This window comes from Onychostruthus taczanowskii, unplaced genomic scaffold (genome assembly GCF_017590055.1).
Source record: "Onychostruthus taczanowskii isolate IOZ18803 unplaced genomic scaffold, ASM1759005v1 scaffold201, whole genome shotgun sequence".
In the NCBI taxonomy this organism is placed as follows: Eukaryota; Metazoa; Chordata; class Aves; order Passeriformes; family Passeridae; genus Onychostruthus; species Onychostruthus taczanowskii.
In genome coordinates this window covers 285999-307056 of record NW_024499252.1, presented here as the reverse complement: position 1 = coordinate 307056, position 21058 = coordinate 285999, and the positions used below count along the sequence as shown (strand labels likewise).

At 42.9% G+C, this 21058-nt stretch overlaps 1 protein-coding gene across 4 annotated transcripts; it reads right to left on the bottom strand.

Annotated features, from left to right (window-relative positions):
* Positions 1 to 891: 891 nt before the first annotated feature.
* MALT1 (MALT1 paracaspase) lies at positions 892 to 20977 on the bottom strand. Of its 4 annotated transcripts, none has more exons than XM_041403831.1 (17): positions 19998 to 20977; positions 19041 to 19207; positions 16486 to 16607; positions 15937 to 16087; positions 15636 to 15814; positions 15227 to 15323; positions 14513 to 14545; positions 13430 to 13456; positions 12316 to 12348; positions 11276 to 11479; positions 8071 to 8248; positions 6862 to 6936; positions 6348 to 6475; positions 4619 to 4768; positions 3748 to 3905; positions 3421 to 3546; positions 892 to 2698 (listed from the first exon to the last, which is right to left on the bottom strand). In XM_041403831.1, exons 1-17 carry the CDS (start codon positions 20726 to 20728, stop codon positions 2234 to 2236), a joined length of 3024 nt encoding a protein of 1007 aa, XP_041259765.1. In that variant the 5' UTR covers positions 20729 to 20977; the 3' UTR covers positions 892 to 2233. The 4 variants fall into 4 exon arrangements, with proteins under 4 accessions (XP_041259765.1, XP_041259768.1, XP_041259767.1 ...); XM_041403834.1 differs by having other exon boundaries at positions 892 to 2448; XM_041403833.1 differs by lacking the exon at positions 6862 to 6936.
* Between the last annotated feature and the right edge of the window lie 81 nt (positions 20978 to 21058).

Here is a 21058-nt window from a genome sequence, read left to right as displayed (position 1 = left end):
AAAGGAAATGGGTGCTGCTTGCTGCTTGCTCTGAAGAAGCAGAGTATTTCATTCTGAACACTAACGATTAAAACAGTTAGAGCACTTCCTAAAGACAGTGCTGCAGTGAGGAAATGCCTTTTCATCACCAATCTCTTTTTAAAGAGGGTTCAGACAGATAAAAGTTTTCCTCCAGACACTCTACTGCCACAGGTAGACTTTTGTCATACAATTTGGACAAGTCTGAGTGATTTAGGTCACTCAGAGAACCTCTGTTAAAGGTATTAGCAAAATCAGGTTTAATGTAAATGTGCAAAAGGGTGATGAGGTTGAATGGCAGCGTTCACTCTGGTAACTGCTCCATGGATTATGCACACAGAGGGAAATCTGTCTAGAATCAATGCAGAATGATTTACACAGGCACCATGAATGCCAGAGGCTGCTGCTGAGTCACAGGGTTCAGACCTGGGCAGGGGTTTACGCCTGAAGAATCTGGCACCACCTAACTGCTGACTGTTTAACATCTGTGAAAGTATTTAATTCCTATGAGTGCAGCAGGAATTCAATTCCAGATCTAAGATGGCAATATCTATACTATACTTCCCATAGAGGATTTAAATCAATTCACACACACAGAAGTACATGCATGCATATACAAATATTTCCAAGGATACCTGTTAAAGATCGAATGCCTTTGCACCTCTCAAGAGGCAGGGGTTTAGCTTCGAGGGGCAAGGCTATCAGCCCAGGCCCAGACCTGTGTATCTTGAGCTGAAGCTCGTAATTCAGATTTCCCTTCTTTTCTGTTAAGGAAATTCTTTCCTTACATGTTTTGTTTCAATAAAGTTTTGGGCTTTTTAAGGCTGGAAGGCATAGAAGAATGTAGCAACTACATATGCACATAGTACATGATTTTGTGGACAAACAATTTATTACAGGGTAAGAAAAAAGAATAAGCTTTTATACATATTAGGAAACTGACAAAGTATTAGCTAAGTAGTACACTCCTAGACCATCGTCTCAAACTATAATCTGATTTAGAAGTCAACTGCACAGAATAGTTAATGCAGGTCCATCTCATTCATTAATAGGTATGATGCTATTTAACACCCTGCAGAAGGAAAACAGAAATTCAAGCTCATGTACAGGTTACTTCAAGCATGGCTGTCATCTGGAAACAGCTATATCCATGTACCTATATCCACCTTTCAGCACAGAGCATCCTGAAGATCACCAGATTTAGTTAAAGAAGCATTAACATTCCAATCTCAAAAGTTTTATGGCCACACCAAGACATTGCCAGGGCACCAGATCGCAGCACTCTCCACTGGAGATTGAAACAGGCTTGTCTGCTTCAATAACATTCACTTATCTTGTTTTCATTATGAGGATCTTAATTAAAGCAATTCTTCCTCTCAACATTACCAGTACAGGAGAGGCTACTACCCCTGTCTGAAAACTCCCTTTGATTTTAGTTTCCTTACACCCCAATATTTTTTGCATTTTCAAAGCATCAAGACTTTCAATGACCTAATAAAACATCACTCTTCTTGTAATTCTTGTTTTAGCCCTCAGCATGTCTGTGAGACTGACCATACAATACCTTGCTTGCTGAGCAGGTACTTGCCCTCATCTTTCCAGTTAGTGTTCTTCCAGAATATGAAAAATCAGGTATCAGATCAGCAAAAATCTTAAGTGTTATGGAAAAGAAAAAAAAAAATCAAAATAGAAACAATCCACCACAGTATGATTCCGTGACTTTGCTCCCTCTGATAATCTGTAGTTCTCTTAAAAACAAAAGTGATGTCAATTTGCTGGCTCTCCAGGTTTTGGGTTCCTTGCACAGTTCTTATCCCTCTCAGACACTGCCAGATGCTGGATATCTGGCAATCAGAGAGGAGAATGCAGTCAGAGCTGCTTTTTGGCTACATCCAAGGCACTGGAACATCAGTGACCAATCCTAACACACGATGGCCAAAGAATAGAAAACTTTGAGCAGTTCAGATTTTTCTCTGTACCAAACAACAAATAGTAGGTGAAAAAAAAAAAAAATAGAAAGAATGCATTTTTCATTCCTAAATCTATTGGTCCAGTTTTGTCTCTTAAGATATGAAAAATTTTCATCACAACCTCATTCCCAGCACCTACTCTAGACCCTGCAGGGCCTTGTCTGGAAGTCTCCAGACTCCAGAAGATGGAGAGTCAGTGTGGAAGCCCCTCTGTCCAAGGATGGTCTAGTCCAAACACATCCCAGCTATTGCTGTTCAGAGAAGCTAAGGCTGTCAGAGAGGAAGAATTCCAGTTCAACAGTATCATCAGTGGTCTCTACTGGTACATTATGCTTTTCCACAGTGGGTGAGTAATGCTGTACTTCGTGTCTTGAAGCCAACATCCTGGAAGCTCCATTGCAGGAACATGCCTCTGCTTGTGTGATGCTGTTTGAGCAAGCACAGTTTGGATGGTAAACACCTGGAGAGGAATTGGGTTGGCAATGACTAGGGATGTAGTATTCAGCTGCCTCTGGACTCAATTCTACTGGATTATGAAAAGGATAACCAGGCATGCAACATGTCTGGAGACAGTTCTTGGTTTTGAATCCAGGGTGAAGCCCTAATTTAGCAATAAGGGGCTTCCCAACATTAATCTCCTTTCTTTCATCCATTGTATCTTCTATTCCTGAATACTCATAGTGCAAGCAAACAGTGAAGATTAAATGTTCCTGTAAAAGCAGAAAAAGGGGGAGAGGAAAAGTTATACTTCCTCCCCAAATAAACACAACAGGAAACACTTAGGGAGGCTCCAGTCTCCTGGAGAAGCAGAGTGACCTTTTTAGGAGCTAGAGACACACAATTGCCAGGCCTTGTTTCCTGAGGTCCTCTTTTGGTCACTCCTTGTTTCCAGAAGCACTTGTGTTACCTCAACTGCCAAAAGCACTGAAGAAGAGATGCCAGGCTGTGTCTGGCATAGATGTTCATGACACAAAGATACAGAGACACTTAGCTGTGCCCCAGTCTGCTGAAGAGAACCTTTCAAAAACTGTGTGCCAGGAGCACAGGCAGATGATACACAACACTTTCATCTCCCACTAATGATTTTGTAAGAGGCAGCTCTGCTTCAGGTCATGTTCCTCCTAAAAAGCATAGGAATACCCTCAGAGCATGCAATAGGTTATCTGCACAAAAATAACCATCTTGGCCAAGTTCAGTATGGGCCTGGAAAATACAAAGGGCCTTGCACACCTGTTTCAGGATTGCATATGCATCAATTCCCTGCCTTTTACTTTTCAGCTGAAATTAAAGTCCCTGAACTGTGCCATTATCCATTCTTTCCCTCCAAAGAACTAACAACACTAACAATACACAGCTGCCTCAACAGATCTGCAAAGCAACATAAACAGTGTCAATTATCTGGGCAAACTCGTAACTAACAGTATATACTAACCCTTAGTTTTTGCAGTGAACTCAGCCTGGTGTAGAGGCAGTGTTTGGGAAGGTCCTTTGATACTAAATAGCTTCCAGTTTCCTCAGGAGTTCCTTTATTGGCCTCTTTAGGATCTACATCCAAGTCCTATTGCAAGAAAAAAAAAAAAAAGAGAACTTAATTGATTGTATAGAATTTGTAGACCATAAAATAGTATTTCTTTCAGTTTGAGAAGTTGCAGCATTTTAGACCCATTTTACTATAGAAGATGCAACTTGATATGGGTGGAGCAGAAAATTTTCAACTTCAGTGGAGCAAGATCATGAGACAGCAGCAGGAAGCACTTACGAGTGGGAAGTCTGTGATGTGGGCTCTGCAAGCTGTGATTTCAGGGGGCTTCTTAACTATCTGTGTATAGATTATCATGACATTGGAGAACTCGGCTGCAAACCCCAACTGAATCTGAACACCACACTGGAATTCAAGGGACATACTTTCTGGAAGCTCTGCCAAGAAATAACACATTGTTACAGTCTAAATATAAATTTAGCATATGCATTTTTCTTTTTCAATCCTTTAACAAACAATAATTTAGTGCTTGGGATCACAACTAAACTTCTGCATCTCTGAGAGAGTCTTCCTATATGACGAGTGCTCTTAGAAATGCCTTTCCTGACCCTCTGCCCCAACTGTCAAAGAAATTTGAAGATGTACTCCAACAGGTTTAGGTGAAAAAGGTAAAAACAGGTCTTAAACCCCACTGGCCTTCTTAAAAGGCTAGGAAGCCTGGAACTCATCTCAGTCTTATTTTATTTTTCTTGGTTGTCTGCATTGAAAACTTCTTTTCATCATGCACATTTACCATACAGTTCACCTGGCTTTTCACCTGGCATTTTAGGTGATGATGTTGGAACTAGATCAATGACATCTTACAAATGTCACTGCTAGACAAGCAGTACTGGGAGACTGTCCCAGAAGACAGACAACCCCTAAGTCTCCCCCTCCAGTGTCTGAGTGGTCTTAAATATACTGAACATACACGAATTCTACATGTCACCTTGTTCATTACTATCTCATGCAGGGGTAAACTCCAACTCAAAAACTTCCAACTGAACACAGTAATGAAAATGTAGCTATAGCCTTGAATTTCTTCCATTTCCATTCAGTAGTACAAGCCCTTCCTTCTCCCATCAGGATCTGAAGGCAGACTGTACAGTACCATGAGCTTTGGCCCACTGCAGGTTCCGTGCCAGGGACTCTGCAGAAGATGTGCTTTGTTGAACAGGATCAGTTAATGCCCTTTTCTCTGACAAGCTGCTGCGGATCTCCAGGGCTTGCTTGCCTTTGGTAAGGGGACACTTGCCCATATCTAAAAACAAGATGCAGAGAGGTTCTTTCAAAATCAATGCTGCTGCAATTCCAACTGAATTAAGTACCTTCCTGCAATGTGTGGTGACTGTGGTTATGCCAGAGCCAGCACACCCATCAGGAGCTGCTGTTTTACAGGTACTCCTTGCTCAGCTACTCCTTCCCTGAAGGCTGAAGCAGTTCTGCAGAGCCCCGAGGTGTCGCATGCAGCCTGGCCGACATCGTCCCCTGCTCCTCAGAGCCATCCAAGCAGCATCACAGCTCTGACTGGGTAAGGTCCTAATTACAGGGGCTAAGTTCAAGAATGTGAGTAATTCCATTGGAGGAGATTATTCTAAAGAACTGGGGGTAAGGGGAGTGTATTTTAGGTTTAGATACAAGGGCCCAATATTGATTATTTAACAGCATCACTAATGACCCACATGTCAGGACAGAGAATAAAACTTGGAAAGTTTGCAGATGATTAAAAACGGAGAGGAGTGGCTGATACCCCACAAGACTGTACTGCTCTTTAGAGTGTCCTGGACAGGCTGTGGAATTGAGCAGAGAGGAATGTCATGAAGTCCAGTAACAGGGAACACCAAGTTCTGCTCCCAAGCAGGAATAATCCCTTGCAGAGGCCCACAAAGGGCCCTGACTCTCTGGGACGCAAATCTGCAGGGAAGAACCTGTGCAAGGAAGGACTTGCTTGGGGACCTAGTGGCCACCAAGCTGACCATGAGCCAGCACTGCACTCTTGTGGCACAGGCACAGCAAGAGCCACGGACCCAGCAGGCTGCAGCCTTTTCCATGGGGGCTGTTTCCATGGAACACTTAATGGGAACATTCCTCTAGCACTGTCTGCACAAACCTGTGTACTCCCTGACACCCAACACCTGGGAACACTCACAGCAGTGCTTGTCATGCTGCCTGACAAGTCAATCTTTCCCTGCGCTCTTGAACAGAACACAAAGCTCTGTGACCTGCAGCTGCCCCAGGCTGCTGAACCCAGGGCAGAGCTGGGCTGATGCACCTCCACACACCAGTCTGACACTGTTCTGCGCTTGGAGCAGGTGTTTGCACAGAAGCAGTAAGCTTTCCCTCCACACTTTTTACTTTAGTGTTTCTCCCATTAAAAACATCAAAAATACAATCACCGAACCAGGCAAATTAACACACTGCATTGCCCTTTTTACTGCACTTAGAGAACAAATCATTATTGCTATAGCACTCTGAGGCAAGTAGGATAATGTTAATTGTTTAAATGAATATGCAAACGACTGGACTACCACAAGCAGCTGGCACCACAGGACAGAAGAGCTGTTTTGTGGATGGACAATTCAAAGCTCCATGCAGAAAGATACTTAGAACAAATAAGGTTCACTGAAGAGGAAAGTATAAAACTGAAAACCATTAAACAAGCTGAGCATCAGTAATGTTGTTAATATGCTGTCTAGCAGCACCTGCTATTTGAACAAAACACAACAAGAAAGAGATTTAATCAGTGTAACACATTCACAATGAGAGGAAAGACACGGAAGCAAAGTTGTTTTCAGTACGGCAGACTGAGGAGACTGTTAGTGCAGTAAGCTGGAGTTCACCTTCTGCAACCTCATCAAGCAGAACAGTGACCTTCTTGTCTTCTAACAAACGGTCCTTCAGGAACTTCATGAAGATTCCATTGGCCAACCCCAGCTGCTGAATTTCATAAGCTTCTGCTCCTTGGCACCTGTGAGATCATCAGCATTGGACACGGAAAAAACACTGAAAAACCTGCAGGATTAAGAGTAAATTTATACTGGGAATGGGGAAACAAACCCTACAATTTGAAAACCAGGTTGTGTCCAAGGCCAACCTGCTCTTCATGTCCCCTTGCAAGCAGCTGATGGAAGTTTCTCTTAAAATGACATCACAGACTAGACCTGTTCATCAAACTGCTCACATGAGGAGCTTAAATTTATTACTGATGACTTTAGTAAAGCTCCTTACTACTTCTGTTCAGCAGTTTTTTGCACTTGAAAAGTGACCAAGGTTACTGGCCCACAGCACAGTTCTGAAAAAGATCAGCTATACAGTATCAGTTATTTCTGTGGCACAGAAGAATAACTTCCTTACGTTGCATATCCAAAAACAATGTTTGCCGTAACCTTCAGAGCATCCAAGATAAGAATAGTGTCATCATATTCATTTCTGTAACAAAGGGAAGCACGAGAAAGTAAAACAGTAATTTGAGAACTCATAATGGCAACAAAATCAAAACACAAAACAGAGAGAGTTCAGAACCAGTGATCTGTTTCACTCCTCCAAGTCTATAATGAATCCTGACTGCTCATATACAAAAGTCAGCCCCATCAACACTCTGCCTGAGGGCAGTGTAAAGACAGAGGCACCAGGCATTACCCAGAGAAGGGCATGCTGTAGTAACCAGCAGAGTTTGGCTGCATTCTCTGAAAAACACAATTCTGATATCTGCCCATTTTAGGTTACTTAAAAAATGGCATGTTTTTTTTTAAATTTTTCTTTTCCCCACCAAACATGGTGCTGTTAGTACAATGGATTTTGTATTTGGACAGCAGATTGTGAAGCTGATTGGGTCATGGGCATTTCATTGGCAGAGAAGTTTGGAGGCTGCACAGATACTAAAGTGCCAGCAACTTTCTGTTATGAAACATTCCTCTGAGACCAATTGCCAGAAGTGCTGACTGAAGAGCTGATTTCAAGTGAAAGTTTAATTGATCACAGTAGTTTCTCAACATGGAAAGAACACAGTACTTTGTGTAGAAAAATCTCATAAATCAGTTGGTTTTTAACCTCTAAATAAAGATACAAGATCCTCAGTATAGAAGCAAAGTCCATGGCTCTCAGGAATTCCAAAATAAGCACTTCACTTGAGCCCTTCTGCTAAGTTAACATGCCTTTGATCACAGGGCTTCTCCTTCCTCCCTGTAATGAAGAGGATGGATAATGATCTCAGGGGAAAGGGTCCTGTTTCTTCTTTAAGATGCCAAATTTAACTTTAATCCAATCAGTCTGTTTATAACTTCTAAAAAACAACAGCAAAAAAGAAATAAATGTCATTGAAATCAGGAGGTAGGAATGTACCCATGGGAACAAAGTCCAACCACCAGGTTCACAACTCTATCCAAGGCCATGGGCAGAAGTCTGTGGGTGAATCCTACTGATGCTAAAAGCACTCAGGTGCAGGCTGTGAATTCTCAGAACCATGAACTTTGCAGTACAGTGAATTTTCAGCCTGAAGACTTCTCATTGGCAGGAGGCCCATCTTTCTGTTCAGACCCCAAAGAGCTGCACCCCAGGAGATACCTTTTGCGACACATATCCAGCAGGAACACGTTGAGTCCCGTCTGCTTCTCCTGCATCAGCCGCAGGATGCTCTGCACGCACAGGCAGTTTGCTGAGCGGTAGGGATTCGGGGCATCAACAGGAACCATGAAACTGTTCCCGTAGTTTTCGTAGCCGTGGCCAGCATAGTATAACAATCCTGAGTTCAAAACAGTGTGATAGTGAGCAGTGCATCAGAGACTTCTGTCCATTTCAGAGGGTCAAAACCGTCATGCACAGCGCTGACTGTGGGCCAGGGAGTTCACTGAAGCCACTTCAAGCCACAATAACATCAACTCCACAATACACCAACACAATAAATTAAAAGAAGCACAGAAATCACACATGCAATAGAATCAGTTAGGTATTTGCATACACACACCGAGTTAAATACTCTTAAAATGCTCTAACCTGTAACAGAGACAGCCTGTTATGTGTGATGTGTAACTCACAGAGAGGAACAAGGAAATGTGCCAACCGTAAAACATCTTCTCCACATGTGCAATTACAAAGCTCTGAGCAGCACTAAGTCTGCAGCTTATAGACAGAAAAAAAAAATAATGCTGAAGAGTTTGGCAGGACTCCAGAGCACATCCCCGTTACCATCTACCAACAGCTCATGTTCAGTTGATTGCAGCTATATCTCCTAGTTACACACTCATGACTCTTCTGGGTCTACTAAACAAACTGTTCTCAGGCTTACCTAGCCAGAAATTATTATCCTGCCATCATGTCCTTCATGTGTCACTGCACAACAGTCTACAACATTTTAAGATTTAGAATCTTCAATAAAATAAGAAAGTTGTTCTCAACTCTGAGAAAGGGAACTGCAAACTAGGACTTAGATTTTCCTTATATGAATAAAAATGTCCAATGTTAAAGTCATTTAAAGTTGCATGAATATTTGATGATCCTAGAATCAGTAATCTCTACTGCCATGAAATGCAGTTACCAGAGGTTTGCATGATTTAACTGAATTTTCCTATTGCCCATTCCCAGTGCTGGTTTTCCTTAATGATGCAAATTCCATCTTCTAAAAAGAATTTTTATTTATCTAGTCAAAGCAGTCTGTGGGTCAGATCTGAAATTAGAATATAGTGCTCAGCTGAATAAAAGTCAACAGAAATCTGACAATTTATGCTGGCTAGAGATACCATATTCTTATGTTGTTATTCTTACTAAAATTTGCTGAAAATTTTAAGTCACTACAACACTGGCAGATTCAGACAAAACCCAAAATAAGCCTCACCCTAACATAGTAGCTTGTGGAGGTGGGCTAGATGCTTTCACCTTTTCAGTACACACAGCTACAAGAAATGAAAATATGAGGGCTACCTGAGTCTGGTGAGCTTCAAGAGAGCTAAAAATGGTATGAAGTGCAACTGCATAACCTTGTGTTAGGCCCTAGATTAAAAGGAAAGTCTTAATGTGATTTCCAGAGCTTGAACCTGGACCTAAATCAGGGTTATATTTGAGATTCTATGTATCTGAGCATATATTCTGTAAGTAATTGGACTGACTGAGTACATTCCTTTTCTATCCTTGGCAGATGACTGTGCTATGTGCCAAGTACCTGCAACAGTTAATATGTTGAGCTCAAGATCAGAAATAAATCTGCACATACCTGGGGTAAGTGGAGTAAACATATTTGGAGGGCCTCAACAGAGACTCGCACACAACAATTTTAAGTAGGCTCAAGTTCCTCAGAGACGTCAGCATTTAACTGATATCTGTCTCCCTCCCTCCCTCCCTCTCTCAGTCCCTCTCATTTAAGAAGAAAGCAGCCTAAATATTTTTAGCCTTTCAAACACATGGGTCTGTGCTTTTACCCTGTGTGGAATACAATGTTAATTGCAGCCCACATTTAGAACAGCACAGACTAAGACAGCAGAGGAGACAATCGTCATCACTTTGTTTACTACTCCTGCTCTTAAGGACCAGCATCTGAAATGCCACTTTCCTGGCAGTAAGCCAGAATTACACAACCTAGTAAGCATCAGGTTTATATGTAGCAGGGACTAAACAGCAGTAGTCATTATGCCTCTCCTATTTGAAACTATGCCCACTAGAAAAGGCAATAAATCGTTACCTATTTGTGCACTGACAGCATCTTTTATAGGCTTTAAGCCATTCATAGCCACTATGCAGAAAGAACAAAGTAATCATTTAAACAGAAGTAGTTGTTGCCAAACACCACCGAAAACTCTTCTGCTTACCTTTTGTACCAAGTGGCTGGAAAAGTACAACTGCAAAAATATGCCATGTAAGAGCTGTCATATGGTGCTGCTGAGAAATTAATTAAAGCCTTGCAGTACTTTATTTGCTACATTCATGTCCACAATTAGGGAGAAAAATTGAGAAGGTGCAAAAATCTCAAAGTTCACCCAAATAGATAAGCCCATCTATTTCCCAGGGAATAATAAAAGCAAACTGCTCTCAAAAGCCAGACCGAGGCTTCGTGTCAGGCAGGTTTTGGCTCAGATATAAATGCCCAAATGTCAGAGCAGGCAGTTCTGTACAGAGAGAGCATCAAGTAACACATTCGTAAAAAAAGTCATGCTAAGAAATAAGCTGACCTTGTGTTCCGAAAAGGGATCAAATAATGTTTTCTCAAATGGATTTTTACTACAGGAATTCTGCAATCCAATAAATAGGGACCTGGGAAAACATTTTGCTCTCTGTCCTAAATAATTTCTGGAGTTTTCTATACAATCTCAGCAAATACAATCTTAGAAAAATGACAAAATAATGGCAGTCAGCAGAAAATGTAAGAACTTTTCTTACACTCTAAACCAGATCACTCTTGGCCTTTTCCATGCAAGGCTTTTGCTCCATGCATAAATTCCATCATGCTCTCCCCCACTTCTGTCTTGTGCTTTGTGCCCCAAAATCAAATCTAGGCAAGCAAAGTACTATCAATACTATCAAACAAAATGAAAGCCTGCACAGCAGTTTTAGGTGTGGTTAAAGAATGAAGTTCAAACATCTGATCTGTTCTAAAAGTAAAGGAACAATAACATTTTAACCAAAGCCAGAGGATATGCTGGTGGTTGCCTTTAACTTTTTCTTCCCATTCTACATACATCATATTTACACTGAAGGTTGTTTAGCTGAGGCAAATACCAGATGTTTGCTACTTGATACATACAAAATGGACCTACTTCAGAAGGGATTTCTGTATCCTTACCATAAACTCCTTCGTCCAGGAGAAGTAAAAATTCATCCACTGCATTTCGCATCTCAGACTCAGTAAGATCCAGCAAAGATACAACTTTGAAATCCAGCTGCCTTAGCAAACTGGTCAATTCATAGACATCTACCATTGGAGCCTTGAGCTGGGGATGATTCCAGTAGCTCATGTTTCCTATTAACAGAGCCACCTTGTCTGTGGCTGCCAAGACACACAGAGAAAAAAAAAAAAAAAGTCACATTTATATATTCCATGGATTTAACACCTTTAAATTTAAACTTTTCCAAAGTGAAATCTTACTTCAGGCACAATATTTTGTCTGATTTTACAAGTCATCCCACATCAACACAGCTCAACTCTTTTCAGCCTGAAGAAAAAAGCCTCACCTGCATGAAAGGGGAACACTTCCACTTCCCTTCACACTAATGAACCTGAAAGAGCCATAAAATTCTGACAGAGGCCAGCAGCCTTTCCATCTGGTTAAGTATCAACAGGACAACATGCCTGACCACTCGAGTCTACAGTGCAAATTTAAGAAAGTGGTTTAAAAACCCAGCAACTATTCTTCATATCACATGTGCTATTCATCTCTTTCTGAGCTTCAGCTCAGCATCAAAGCATCCACATGATGGAACAGGCAGAGTGCAAGGACAGCATTTCCTTAGCAGACAGGATAGCAATCGTTTCTATCACATCATCCCAGTACCACTGGCTCCAAGTGTTCAAAGGAATGGAGTAACACCCTGGCTAAGGCCTGGCCACAGGAATCTGAAGCAGTAAACTGAAACAGATGAGAAGCTGCAAACGCTTCACGGGTCACTAAAAACACTGGTACCCTCAGCACAGTTTACTCCTGAACGGGCAAACAAGCATACTAAAAGGACTACACAAATATGCACAGATCTCCCTCCCTGGAGCTCCCTATTTGCCCCAAGGGTCTTGCACTGGCAGTGTCAGTAGCAGCAATACTCAGGAGCAGCAAAATCTGCATCCTAGATGTCAAATACATACAGTCATTTCAGTCCAAAACTACTTACCCACAGGTCTGTGACTTGATTCTTCTTGTGGATCTGTTTGAAATAGAAGAAAAGAGCAGAGTGTCAGTGACTACAGGAAATTAACTGCATCTTCCCCACAGCCACAGTCTAGTAGCACTGCTTTCTCTAAAACTTTGCCAGTTTAATGCAAGAAAAGTCCTCTTTTTGTTTTGGTAGGGTTTGGGGATGTTTTGTTGATATTGTTATTTTTGTTTAGATCATTTCCTTCACCCTCTTCCAGCAAACAACCTGACAGGATGTGAATAGCTAATTCTATAGATTAAGGAAGAATAGATGCTGAATCTCACAAACTGCACATTGGCAGTTTCACTGACATCTGACCAGTTCATCGTCTCCAAACAAAATGCAGACATGCAAGGTGGGGGATGCTTAGCAGGGATTCGCATCTGAATGTGAAAATTATTTTATTCTGCACTTCACAGAGGGGTGGCAAAGCCAATGCTGTGCCAAGAGAAACAGCAAGCAGAGTGCCAAAGTGGCTCACCTAGATAAAATGACACGGTATGACACAGAAGCCCTTCAGTGGTTGAAACTGAGGCTGGCCAAAAACATAAACATATTTGATATCTAACCCAGGAAATTATCTTTGGGAGTTGAGGTTTTAGAAAAACTGTATCAGGGATAATCCCCTCTGGAGCAACACTTCTACAATAACCACATAACAGGCTTCAAATCACATTGGCTGACTCCAACGTGACTGGAAGAAATATGCCACTCAACATGTCATGAATGATAGCCAGACACCTCACATCTTTTTCACCATAATTATCTGAGAAAGTAGCAATGTGCTAAAACTGAGAGTCCCAAGAAACCCCAGACAAGAAAGATAATTCCCTTTGTATCTATGTAAGTATATGTGCAGCCTTGGGTTATTTTACAAACAGCACCCCTATGATTCTCTATGTACTTCAAGTTAAATCTCTTGGAACTAGAAAGCTGTGCTGCTCTTAAGGTGATACCAGATCCTATTCAATTCTCAGTTACAGGTACATCCAAATACTGTAAAGTTCATACTGCAACCCAGCGAGCTTTCAGTGATTTGTAACATAAAATAAAGATGCCAAGTTAAAGTTCTTCAAAATTTATCATTTACCTGATTCCTGAAGATCACTTAAATCTTCTGTGAAGAAAAACACCGATAAAATAATAGTTTAAACAAGAAGGAGAAATCCCATTTTATTAGTAAAAACGTGTCATGCCATTATTAAACAAAGCTGAACACAGAAAACAAACTACCTTTCTAAAATACTTTTGACTTTGCATTTGTGCAAATCAAACCTTTTGTGCTTATTCCAGACAGAGAAGAGAAAATCCTATAGCAATACATTAAGCTGTGCTAGACACAGCATTGCAGTACAGTAAATGTAAAAACAAAGAGGGGGGAAGTTAGGACACCTCAATCCCACAGGCATGCAAGTAGGTTGAAGGAAAAAGGAACAAGGTATCAAAATCATCCCACTGAAGAACAGATGCTTGAAGGGCTGCTGAAAAAGCAACATCCTGAGCAAAAAATCTGATTTTGGGAAGCCGTGTGTATTCAGAAAGACTTCAGACACAATCTCCAAACATCCTAAGCTACCAGGGGATTCACCTCTTTATTGTGAGAACACTGGAAAGCAGGGAAAAGAAAACAAACATCTCTGGAGCAGCAGTGCTGTCTCGGAGCACCACTGTACACAATCCCCCGTGCTGCGGACACTGCAGCCTGCGAGATGCTCGGCAGTCGAGGGAGGGATGGCACCAACACTAAGGGTCACAATACACTTCCTCCTCCCTATTGCAACAGTGCAAAGGAGAACAGAAATCATCCTAAGGAAGTTGCTGGAAACACTTCTGCACACGTGGAGCTGATACTGGAACTAGCTCGATCACCCAGGTACCCGAATATCTCCAGATTTTCTTGCTAGGATGTTGCCTCCTGAGCCCCACCAAAGAAATCTCCAGATCACTTGAATACCACAAAAGAAGGAAGTAGCCTGTTTTTTCTCCTGTGTGATCTAGATCATGGTGTCCAGGCAATGAAGAGAGAAGCACGTGTAGAAGGACTGTCGCATCATTCATCAGTGTGTTAAACCCAAGCTCTTAATCCACACATGCCTTTCAGCAACACACTCAACAACCTGTCAGTCCCATCACCGATTTTTAAAACTGATTCACAGTTAGAGGTTTACATTACCTTCTGTGCACTCCACTGCCATAGCTTTCCTTCCTTGTGTTTTAAGGAGGAGAAAAAATTGGAAGATGAGCTCTCAGTTATGAGAGTTAGCACACAAGGTGGAAGACAAAGGGCACTGTCAAGCTGCTCTGCAATGTGGCTCACTTTGCAGCAGTGTAAATTTGCATTGGCCATAACACTGTACAGCAATGATTCCTGAAACTCAGGAGTACTAAACCAGGGTATTTCTTAGGTTAGGAAGTTACACAGTAGTATTGCCAGATAAATCTGGAAGCTATGCAAACAGATCTGCTCCTCTTCAGTTCACTACAAATACACATGCACTGAAATGTATTCATTCATTCTACTTGAAATTAACAATCTCACCTCTCCTTATTGCTGAAGGACTCCATGTAACAGAGTTCATGTCCCCAGCAAGGGTTAAAGCGGTTTTTAGTTGTCAAAAATCATAAATCAGCTAGCAATCTGCTAACAAGCCACATACATGCTGGCAGGGCCAAAAAGAGTCAGCAATTCTGTGCTGGTTACCACAAAAACCCAAAACTCTAAAATGCCATTTGCTGGATGCAAGCGCGAGTGTTTTAACAAATGGATAAACTAGAAATATAGAAGGCATGTGCTTGTCTTAATACTGAAGGCTTCAAAAATAAATTTTAGTGATGTGGAAGAAATGGACAAAGGAGCTGACCTGTATGAAATAGAAGAACTCCTTACCTATAATGACTTCTACTTTCTTGCTGTCTTCGTCCTCCTGGTCATTGAATACATGACACCAGTATGTTCCTTGATGTCCCACATCCACATAAGTTACCTGCGCAAGCATCATCACAATCATCCCAACAGACCTCCAAAAAATACCTGCATCAGGTAAGCCTTGCACCTGCGCAAGCATCATCACAATCATCCCAACAGACCTCCAAAAATACCTGCATCAGGTATTTAAGCCTTGCATCTAAGCCCCACAGGCAAGAAGGAGTAAAAAAACTAAAAGCAGCACTTCAAGTGAGCACTTCATAAGAAGTTACCAAGGTTCTGGAGAAATTATTTTCTTCAAGGGAACCTTCTGTGGTAAGCTCAAGGTGGTCAACATTAGCTCCCAAGTGTGGCCATTGCAGTAACTTACCGTGTAGACACTTTTGCTCCCATTTGCCAAAGGAAATCCATTTCTGAACCATTGGTAATGAGGAATTGGGTTTCCAACAGCTCCACATTCCAGTACTAAAGCATCCCCCACTGTCAGGTTTTGTGGCTGAGGCTGATTACAAATGCACAACTTGTTTTCAGGCAAACCCATTAAGAGCCCTTATAAAAGGAAAAGGAAGTAACAAGAAAAGGAAGTGTGAGACAACCTAAGCACAGCAACAGGGACCCAAGCACCTTGAGGAAGCAGGAAGGCACTTTCAGAAGGTGTTTTTGCCACTCACCATGAGGTGGATCCTGAAGCTCACAAACTTCAAGGCGTGCCCACCGACTGAACGTGAAAGAAGATTCACTGTTCACTCGGCAGATGTAAAAGCCAGAATCCTTTACACTCACTGGACTCAGAACCAGTTCTGGAGAATTACCGTGGGGAACCTGCATCACAGGTGAACCAAAAATACTTCAGTTTCAATTGGTTTAATCTTAACCAGGATCAAGCATGATAGTATTTAATCCCAAGTCCTTAACACCATCCTCAACTCCTTCACTTATTCAAAACTTACTGGTAGGCTGACACAGCTGAACTTACAGCTTCCTTTCTGCCCCATTCCACATTCACAGCCCCCAGCAATGAAGTGGGGTGAACACAAGGAATCACAGTTTTGTTTTAGCACGTTCGCAGGATCATCCAGCATTTCTTAAACTTTATGAGTTTTATGAGTATACACAGCAATCTTCTCTCATTGTGAATAAGAGTCTTAAAAAAAGGACGATCCAAAATCATCGTGTTATTTTAACTGTTTAAAAACCCTGCATTCTCTATGAACTCTTACCTCTCTTTCCTGCTTGAACCACTGATATTGCACAAATGGGTGTCCTGTTGCCCAGCAGCACATCTTGACGACCTGACCAGAGAGCACTGCTTGAGAGTCTGGCTGTACAATGATCTTTACACCTTTAAGACAGAATTTACACATAGGAAAGTTATGAAGAAATACAAGTCCATCATTTATATTTGCATTTAAATTGCCCTTGGAGCACAGAACATTTCTGTCATTAAATATACTTGAAAATAATTTGTTTGTACTGTGTATACACACAGTTCCAATTAGTTGTATTACTTTAGAACATTCAAAATTGTCTTCCACTACACAAAATCCATGCTCAAATCGATCAGTACTCAATGGAGCTCATAAAAGATTTAAAGTGTATAATTCAGGTATTTTAATTTTAAAAGAAATAATATGTCTCATGGTATCACGGATCCCTTTTTGGAAGGATATTCTCAGTTTCAAATGTTTGCTCACTCCCAACAGTTTCTTTGAGCTGTTCAGATTAAGGCCCAGCCTGAGGGAATCAAAGCAGTCAGAGTTTAAGTCCAACAGAGCACATTTTCCTGCTATTCCTTATGCACTCTTATGAACCGAATCTTTGGTTTCAGCTTTATGCCTCTGACTCCTGCAGAACACAAGGGTGGGGTTTTCTGCAAGGTAAAATCTTCTGCTTCAAATCTTAACTGCCAGGAGAGCAACTCTGACACCACTCCGATATGATGCAGTTATTTTCTTAACCTAAACCATTCCAGATCTTGTTACAGGATGGTCTCAAAACCAAATCCACTGGTATAGCCAAGGTCATCAGAAGGAGAACAGAAAGTTTAAAAATCATGATTTGAAGCATTCTTTGCTCTGGATGGTACAACTAGACCAGAACCCTTGGAGACAACAGCCTGAAACAGAAAGCACATGGCACTGGGAAATCGCATAGCCTTGCCTGGCAGGACAGTGAGTTCTGCCTTCACACACAGGATTTCTCTGAAAGAGTGGAACACGCTGGCAGCTACTCCAAAAAAGCTGCAGCACTTTGAAATTCCCTGCCTTTCTTGCTCTAAAATCACTTCCTTCTAGACCTAGCACTGGAGATCACTACCTCAGTTCCTCTTTAGCACTTCCTCTGCTGCTTTCTGCAGTTAAACTGTGTTAAGTAGTTTTTGAGCATCACGATCCTCTAACATTAACCAACAGAAAAAGCAATTATACTACTTCAATTTAAATGACAGAAAAATTAAGGTTTGCCCTTTCCAAAACTTCCACTTTTTTTTTTTTTTTTTTTTTTTTTTTTCTCCCAATTTGCATCGCAAACAGCTCTTAAGAACACAGATCAGAAAAATCCACTGGAAGATAAGCATTTTGCACTCATCGGAAGCATTCCAAACAAGTTCTAAGAAATCTGATCCATAATTTCTTCACAGTTTCATTTCTTTTCCTGCGGTTTATTCAGCACTACACAGTCACTTCTTGTACATACCATGGAATTTAATGGTTGGAAAAGAAAAACCTTCCAGCTTAATTTTGTGATTGATTACAAAGACACATAAATACTTCTTCCATTTTACTTGGAAAATGCAGAGCATGTGTTACCTTTGAATATGGCAAAGTGACATCTATGGTTACCAGACTCTGAAACCATGCAAATTCAGTATTCATAATCTTACCTACAATCCAATTGTTATATCCTTAGCTGACACACTGGGAAACACTTGATGGAAGAGTGAAAAGCATTGCTACAATACACTTGAAAAAGCCCAAGATTGTCCTAACAATGCTTCTCAGCCCATGGCTTCTTTTCACACACTGTCCAAAGAACCGGACAGCCATCACCATGGTAAGGAGCCTGCAGGACTCATTTCCACTTCCCATTCAAGGAGAAGATTTTTCATTTCCCAGGAGATTGAATTTCACCCCATCCTGAAGAAGAAGGACCTAAGAGAGAGGGCTCTGGTTCTGTACTACAGCAAGTAGCACTTGATCTACACGGTCCTAGTTGTGTATCTCCTTGTGCTGCCCCACTTCCCAGACTTTGTGAACAGCCACACTGAATCACAGAATATGCTGAGCTACAAAGGATCCACAAGGATGATCAAATCCATGTGTTAGTAGAAAATAATCTAGTTCTATCCTAAATTAATCTGTCCAGTTAGTAAGATGGACCCAATCCAGCACATACTGGACCCCAACTGGACCATTCCCCTTCGCTTGGGATAAGTTACTGACACCTCCAGACCCCAGTGCTGGCAGCACTACCTGTCTGTCCATCTCAGGTCCATAAGCATCTCCCAGAGGCACAGGGAGACCAAACCCCAGTCAGCAGACAGAATGACAACACCCAGCACACCCAGGCAGACAAGTCCAAGTCTGCAATAACACTGCATGAAGGCTTGGCTCACATTTAACCTCAGAATCAGATCAGCCAATAACCTTGGTTATCATCTGGATCCCAGCTACCAGAATTCAAGCATTAAAGATGCTTTTGGTTACTGTAGAGTGCTACCTTGAGTGTTCCCAGTCTAAAATCCAGGGCTGCAGTGAAAGCACAGCCCAGAACTGACCTGAATGGCTGAGGCACCGGAGAGCCTCTGTGTGCTCCAGGGCCTGCAAGGACTCTGCCAGTTCCAGCACAGTGCAGCCCCGATCCCCCAGCAGCTTCAGGAGACTCCAGCTGGGACTGCCTTCCGGCTCCAGCACCTGGAGGGAACACTGCTCCAAGTCCAGCGGGCTATGGAATAATGCGAGAAAGACAAGACACAGACCTTCTCAATACCTTTTCCTCAGAAAGAACCTGGGTAAACAATCACTTGTAGATAAATTAAAAAGACTTTCAAAAATAGAGATGGGAAATTCCTAGTTGATTTGGACATATTTGCAGCATTTCCTTCAAGTTTCAGGAGTTCAGAGGTTATTCAGTGACACCTCCACAGACAGAAACTAGTATTAGTGAGCTAGATGGTAAAAGAGATGCATATACCTCACAAATCTCAGCAAATGTATTAAGAAACCTTCTAATTTTCACTTTTAAAGTGTCAGCAGAAAAAGTAGTACAGCACCTTTCATTTCCATGAGCCTAATTCAGAAGCCGTAGCGAGTGAGTCAGACTCTTAACTTCAAAGTACAGGAAGACTGATTTTAAAGTTGTTGTAAACAAGTGACTGCTGGAGCCCAGCCTAACACACCGACTGCGCAGTGTAGTTAACTGTGTCTAAACTTTATCGTTTCAACTTTGGCGTCGTTGTCATCCCGCACGTTCAATCACAGCGGATTCAATCAACACAAACAAAGAAATAACGACAGCTTCCGAAAGAGAATACAAGGTTACGCATTTCCACTCAACGTTTCCTTCCTTAAATCACAGTGCCACGCAAACCTGGGGGCGAGATACCTTCAGTACGCGGTGATACCTTCACTTACCGAGCGGACTTTCAGTGTTTTACGGGATTAGAGAGATAAACACGCACCGCTGGACCGCGCCCCGCCGCCGCTGCCCGCGCCCCGCCGCCGCCCGCGCTCACCTCAGCCGCACCGTGCCGCGGCTCCCCGCTCGCTGCGCCAGCTCCCGCCAGCCCTTGCCGGGCGCCGCGCGGTCCAGCAGCTCGCTGAGCCTACGGAGCAGCGGCCCGGCCAGGCGGCTGAGGGGCAGCGGCCCCGCCGCGCCGCGCTCCATGGCTCCCGCCGCGGCGGTGCTGCCGCCCGGAAGGAAGCGCCGCGCGGGCAGCACGGGACGGGGCGGCGAGCGGGGCGCGGCTGAGGGGAGCGCGTGCATCGCGCCCTGAGGGGACCTGCCCTGAGGGGACCTGCCCTGAGGGGGCCCAGCCCTGAGGGCACCGCGCCGCGGGGACGTCCCGTCCGCCCCCTCGGACACCGAGAGGGAACACACCGGGTGCGGGTGTACCCGTGTTGAAATGGGAGTGTCGTGTATCCGACTGCGAGGGCGAGACCTCCTGCAGCGTCCCCAGCTGGCGCTGAGAAGGCCGAACGTGGCTTTAGAACCGGGCCTGGGGCGTAAACCAGAACAAAGCCCACAGGACGCTGCGGGCAGGGATTTCGCTTTGAGGAGAAACAGCTTTATCCAACTGCAACCAGCACGACCATGGACTCTCCTTCTTGCACAACTTTCCCCAGCCTGCTGCCACAGTGGGAGCGCCCAGTGTAAGGCACCTTGCGTCCTTAGCGAGGGAGAGGAGGGGCCGCTCGGGAGGAGGCTCCCAAGGACCAAGGAGATGTTCCCGTGGGTGATGCTCATCGCTGCAAACGGACAGATGGTCTGAGGAGAATTCTCACCTCTCTGGTATTGCAACTTGCTCAAAGTGGACTGAAAGTGCCTAAGAAAGTAATTGTACGAACATTTTTAATCAGTGATCAAGCATTCAGGTAGCTCAGAGAGGTGGTAGATGCCCCATCCCTAGAAGTGTTCAAGATCAGGTTGGACGGGGCTTGGAGCAACTTGGTCTGACAGAAGTTGTTTCTGCCCATGTTGGTGTAGGACTATATAACTCTTAAAGGCCTCTTCCAACCCAAACTGTTCCGATTTGGACGTGGCTGCCTGTCATTTCTTTGGGGGTTATTTTGACTA